This window comes from Zea mays, chromosome 8 (assembly GCF_902167145.1).
Source record: "Zea mays cultivar B73 chromosome 8, Zm-B73-REFERENCE-NAM-5.0, whole genome shotgun sequence".
In the NCBI taxonomy this organism is placed as follows: Eukaryota; Viridiplantae; Streptophyta; class Magnoliopsida; order Poales; family Poaceae; genus Zea; species Zea mays.
Window position 1 is genome coordinate 35,418,295 of NC_050103.1, and position 6,506 is coordinate 35,424,800.

Genomic DNA, 6,506 nt, shown 5'->3' on the forward strand with positions numbered 1-6,506 from the left:
CGCATTAAAAAAAGCATTGGATCCCAGCATGGGATGTAAAAAATGCAGCTGTCATCTTCCAGTTTCCGGCTCACCCATGCCATATCGACGTTCATATAATTTCAAGTAGTGATTATACACAAACATGATTTTCTCGTCTTAAGTAGTGCTTGCGGTGGTTCTTGTTGAAATACAGGTAATCCTGCGGGGCTTCATTGCACACATGTCAAAAAAAATGAGAGAGGGCAGAGGAGAGGAGGAGGAATCCCATGCTTCTTTAAATTCTGCTGCCATTCTGCTACCGTGGGCGTCGTACAGCCCCCGTTCCCATAGAGGACAGTCTGCTGCCGCAAGCCTAGCTTCGTCCACCTCTGAATCAAGAAACAAAACAACTAGGCATGGACGACCGCACCTACAAGGGCGGCATCAAGGCGTACTGGAAGCGCCGGGGCTACTACCGCATGGACGGCGACGCCGCGCGGCGCCGCCAGCCGCTCCCCACCGTGGAGCTCGGAGGTGGCGTCGCCCAGGCCCAGGCCCAGGCCCAGCCGCCGACGGGGGATGGCTCGGGCCGGCGCCGGCGCCGCGGGTGGCGCGTGCGCCGCGGCCAGCTGGGGCGGCGGCTGCTCCGCGCGCTGTCCCCTCGCCGGTGGCTCATGCGGCTCCGCGACGCGTACGTGTCCGCCATGCTGCGGCTGGCCTCCTCCCCCGCCGTCGGGTACGGCGCCGGCGCGCCCTTCTGCGCCACGGCGACCCACGGCGCGGCGGCGGCGGCGGCCTTCGCGCGGCCGGCGCAGCTCAAGGAGTACGACGAGAAGGTGCTGGTGGAGATCTACAGGTCCATACTCGCGCGCGGCGGGCCTCTCGCCGGCGCGCCTGCCGCCGCCACGCTGCGGCTACCGACGGCTGTTTGAGCTTGAGCGGCAGAAGAGACGTGTGTTCTTCTTGCTTATTTTTATTCTTATGTGTCGCGACTTGTACTGAGTTGTAACTTGCGTGCGCCCCACAAGCTAGCGTTTCTTCTTCGTTCCCAATTCGATATCATCAAGTCTTATGTTATGGGCTTGGAGTCCAAAGTCTGGTGCATATTTTTTGCACCGCGGGGGAAAAAAAACGGGCTCTGTCTAGTTTGTCTGCTATACTAGTGCGAGTGCATCTATAGTGAAAATGTTTCTATTGATGAAGAAGAACAAAAAAAATGCTTGGCATCTCTACTTTGTTAACAAGGCAAGATTTAGATCCCGTTTGACAGGCTATGGCTCTTTTAAAATTAACTTCGGCTTCAGCTCCTTTAAAAGAGCAGCTCCTCCTCAAGAGCCGATATTTTTTTTACATATCATTCGGCAAAACAGCTCTTGCCGTTTTTTTTTTGTTTGGTACATACATACGTCACCGGTCTCAATCCGTTCATTTTCCATTCATATCGTCCAGCTATTTCCTAGCCACCAGCAGGTATCGGAGGCCGGCCGGATGGATCATCGTCGTCCGCCACGGACTGAGCAGCAAAAGACGCTTAGTATTGCTCAGCCGTACACAAATACGGTATAGTACAGTATTACTCCCAAGACCTGATCTTGGCATAGATTTGGATGTCCCTGAATCTGAAGTACTGTACAGTCTGTACTATCTATGCCTTTGCCTAGATAACAGGTAGCCAGCAGCCAGGTACTGCTGCTTGTGACGGTCGTCACGCAATATTCGTATCCATCGTGCCGAGCTGGAGCTGGGGCTGGGGCTGGGCTAGGCCGGCCCGGCCGCGAGCAGTAGCGGTGACCACGCCGCCCACCCGCCTCCTCCATGCGGCCCCGTGCGCCAGCTGGCCCAGGTGGGGCGATCGCGCGGCGCACAGCAAATCGAATGCACACAGACCATTTTAGCAAGTTGTCGACAACCAACATTTTCAGCAATCCATCTATGGATCAACCACGATGAAACAGCAGCGTGGTCGCAGAGTCTCAGAGTTGTAGTATGCTTGTGTTACAGCTCCATGTATAGATGTCCAAACATGTCGTCCGGTTCGACATAGGCCTGTTGTAGACACGACACGAATAAGCTGGACTGGGCACAGCACGGTCAATGTCTCGTGCCGAGCCGTACCAGCACGTCGTGCCGCCTCCTCAGTCCATACCCGGCACGATCAAGTCCAGATCGGGCTGTGTTGTGCTGATTGGGTCGGGCCGCCCAATAGCCCAAAACAAGTTCAAATTTACAATATATACTTCAGATTCATATACAAGTCACCATACAAGTCGAGATTCACTTTACATAATCCAGATTCATATACAAGTCACCATACAACTACAAGTCCAGATCATAATTACAACCACAAGTCCACATCACAATTACAAGTCCGTATTCCAAAGCATAACATTAATACTTCAACAAATAGATATTTACTTAGGTTTGGAGCTGATGTGCAATGTTGTCTCGTTAAAAACCTTTCTAGGTAAAAACTCAAGCCTCGTGAAAAAACCCTAGAAAGGAAAAAAGAGTACAGGTAGCTCCAAATTAAAGTATTAATGTTCATTACAGTCCACAGTATAGAAAACAAATAAGTTATAGCCCAAACAAACTTTCAAACAGAGGCTACATCTTTAAGGATCATACTTTCGTGGATAACTTCCATCTCTTTGGTGTCCTTCTCCACATTGTGCTGCATATGTGAGTCTGCTATTTCCCAGTCCTTTATACATGACAAAATCTCCACCACATCACTTGTGAGCCGGCGGCGGCGCTCCTCAATCACTCTGCCAACAAGACTAAAAGTTGATTCAGAAGATATAGTTGAAGCAGGGAAGTCATGGCATCTTTAGCAAGGAGAGAAAGAATAGGATAGGTAAATTTATGTTCATGCGACCAACTTAAGATGTTGAAGTCTTCATTGAACTGTAAGACAGTATCACTGTTTAGATATGAAGATAACTCTAAGACAGAGGCTGCAGTTGCAAAGGTAGCAGAAGAGGGAACAATATTACCTGGTCCTCCTCTTACAGTAGAGGACTCAAAATCATCATCACCATTGATGTCATCCCAAGCCATTTTGTTTCTACCCTCATTAGCATTGGACATTTGGTGTTGTGCCCGCAAGCGCACATCACCAAACTTTGATTCATAGAGATGAAAAGTATTTGTTAAATGAGATCTTACCTTTTGTGGAACCCTAGAGTAATCTGTACCAGTTAGAGTAGACAAACGAAGAAGTATTTTATGAAAACCTCTCATTTTAGCCCTAGAATCTAGAATAAAAGCAAAGGCATACAACAAGGGTATTTTTCTCCAGTATTTTAGAAATTTATCTTTCATACGAACTACAACTTGTCTTAATAGTTCATAATTTTCATAAGTGTTGAGATGTCTAGCAAGTTTTAAAATTTGATGCAAAATTAAAGGTGAAGTAGGGTAATACACACCAGAAAGTGCAACAGTAGAATCATAGAAAAACTATAGAAAAGATAATATTTTCTCTACAACATTCCAATGATTAATAGTGAGTAAAAGAGGACTACCTTGATCCACGTGATATTGGGTTTTGATAAAGATAGAAAATGTATTTGTGTGTGGAAGAAGGTGCTTAAGCAACAAAAATATTAAATTCCATCTAACATCAATATCAACACCAAACTTTCTAGGTGTAACACCCATACTCAGACAATAGCTCTTGTAGGGATCAATTCTTTGGTTTGAAGAGTTTAAATAATTGATAGCTTTTCTAAAATCATCTAGATATGGCTTTAAGATTGTTAAACAAGACTTCACAATCAAGTTAATTATGTGGCAAGCACAACGCTGATGCAAAAAAAATTATAGATAAATCATCAGGATCATCAGAATCATAAGCAGTATCAGCAGATGGTTCAGGAAAATCAAGGCCAAGGTAACTAGAAAACAATGGTTTAAGAAAAGATATAGCATTTATATTTGATGAAGCATTGTCCAGAGTAATAGCGAAAATTTTATTGGTTAAGCCATACTCATCAACCACTATTGCAACATGTTCAGCAATATTTCTACCAATATGTGCCTCATCAATTAGCCTAAGACCAATCTCTTCTCTAACTCCCAATTGGAATTCACAAAATGAGCAACAACAAATAAATAGTCCTCTTTAGCCTTACCATTCCAGATGTCAGATGTAAGAGCAACAAATGAAACAGAGTTTTTAAAAGTTTCAATCATTTTAACTACACGATCATTGTAAAGCTTGACCATGTCTCTAGCAGTAGTTTATCTAGAAGATTTAACAAATTTAGGATTATGGGCATTACTAATGTACTCTTGAAAAGCATCAAACTCTCCAAACCATAGAGGTAGGTCCTCTTTAGCTATCAATCGACAGAGTTTAGGACGTGCAATAGAAGGAGAATACTCCCAATGTTTCAAGGAACCATCAGGATTACACTTAAGCACAGATTGAACTATACCATCGTGCTGTTGTTCTTTCTTAGCTAAGCAATTATGATGAAGCCAGTGACCAGTTCCAGAACTAGATTTACCACTTAAAGTCACCTTGCAGTACTTAAAAATGGCGCCATACCTTACCCTATTACCATTGACGAGGTGATTCAATTCATCAAAGTCCTACCACACTTTAGATCTAGGAGGACACTTACTAGAACTAGTGGCAGTAGTGCTTGTACCGGTCGGTGTCGGGCTCGTGGAGCTTGTGCCCGTCTGACCACCGGCGGCGGCACTAGGGACATCATCATCATTGTTGATGTTGATGGCAGCACTACCACCAAACAGGGCTCGGGCATCCCCTGCTTCGTTATGATCTTCTAGCCAGTGCTCCTCCTCCACAGCGGTCGAATGAAGGTCATCGTCCATGTCGTAGATGACTGGCTCCTCACCGGCGACTGAGGTCCCTCGATGGCTATGTGGCACCAACACAAGCGATACCTAGGAGATTCATCATGTCCATGGGATTCAAATCAAGATCTAATACATAAGAATGGGGTGGAGATTAGGGTTTAGGACCTAACCTGCGTAGCTAGAGCACCTTAGTCGCCTTGAGAGCACCACCGCGAGGACGAGGAGGAACACCACTGCTAAGAGGATGCTAGGAGCCCAGGATGCGGATTACCCGATTAGGGTTCAGGATGTGAGGAAGGGAAGAGGATGAGCGAAGAGATGAGGAGAAGAAGATGAGGAGAGTATAGATGTCCGAACAAGCTGTCGCCTATAGCCATCGCTGGTAGCCGTCGGTGGGAGAGGCGAGATTTCGCCGGCTGCCAGGGAGCAGGAGGTAGGAGTCACGAGAGGAGGGGATTAGGTTTAGGGTTTCGAGCGAATGAGCGTCTAAGCGAGTGGAAGCGCGTTGTGGGGGCGGGGCCGGCGTCGGTGTGTATTATGTGGGCGGAGGGGAACGGGCCGACCCCGTGCTAGGCTCAATTTCGTGCCGGGCCTGGTCGAGCACGGCGTGTCGGCCTCCGAGCCCAAGCATGGCACGGCTGCCGTGCCGGGCCGACTCGAGCACGATGCGTAGCGGGCCAGGGTGGGTCGGTACCTGACTTTAATAGTGTCGGGCCTCGGGTAAATTGGGCAACCTAGTCCATATGGATATCTATAGCTCAATGCACGAGGGTGCCCTTTTGTAGCCCCAAGGGACCAAGGAGCCGTTTAATCTTCATTTGAAGGCCCTTGTTGCCTTCTTTTCACGGGTGTAACGGACACTATACAATCACCGATTCCCTTCCTTAATCGTCTAAGCCGACCGTTGCTAGCCATTGGTCACTTGGCACACCGGATAGTCTGATGGCACACCGGACAGTCCAGTGCAACCTGGTGACCGTTGGTTGCGCTAACGTGGCCCACATGGTTTGCGCGACTGACAATTGGCCAGACGCGCGGTTGGCACACTGGACAGTCCAGTGAATTATAGCTAGCGAGCCTTAGCTCATTCCCAAGACTGGCATGTTTAGCCAGCTGATAGCCTGGGCATCGGACACTATTCGGTGCACACCGGACAGTCCGATGCTCTCCAGACTGGCACATGTTTGGCTAATCTTAGCCAAACACCGTTTCTCTAAAATGGTTCAACTTGAGAAGTTTCCTGGCACTTAGATGAACATAGTTAGCAACTAAAACAATTTACTAAGTGCTAGAATCATACCTTGCTCCTTTAATGTGATAGGATTTGCAATATACACCAAATGCACTTTTTCTATGTTTCTCAATTTGCATTTTCAAATACCTGTGCCTATGCTCATACATCATAATGTTAGTTCAAGACAATGTGTTGAGCATTTAATCACCATAACAAACTAGAAACTGCCAAAGGGCACATTTCCCATTAAATCTCCCCTTTTTGGTGATTTATGCCAACACACTTAAAAGCAACAAAAGAGATACTAAAATACCCAAATATGAGCCAACTTTTGCAAATTGAAGTCAAACAAAACACAAATAGTCTTAGTCTAGGATTTGGCATATTTGGATCATTTTGCCACCATTTGGTTTATTTTGCAATACAAATTCATTTTCTTACTTCTATGTCAAAACACTTTGTTCTAGCAAAGCAAAAGACTAAT

General features: G+C 46.6%; 1 protein-coding gene across 1 annotated transcript; it reads left to right on the plus strand.

Annotated features, from left to right (window-relative positions):
- The first annotated feature begins 302 nt into the window (after positions 1 to 302).
- LOC100304200 (Binding protein) lies at positions 303 to 1,116 on the plus strand. Its single transcript, NM_001165652.1, has one exon. It carries the CDS (start codon positions 378 to 380, stop codon positions 891 to 893), a length of 516 nt encoding a protein of 171 aa, NP_001159124.1. The 5' UTR covers positions 303 to 377; the 3' UTR covers positions 894 to 1,116.
- The last annotated feature ends 5,390 nt before the right edge of the window (positions 1,117 to 6,506 follow it).

Coding starts and splice junctions, on each gene's coding strand:
- LOC100304200 (NM_001165652.1), top strand. CDS start 378: ATGGACGACCGCACCTACAAGGGCGGCATCAAGGCGTACTGGAAGCGC.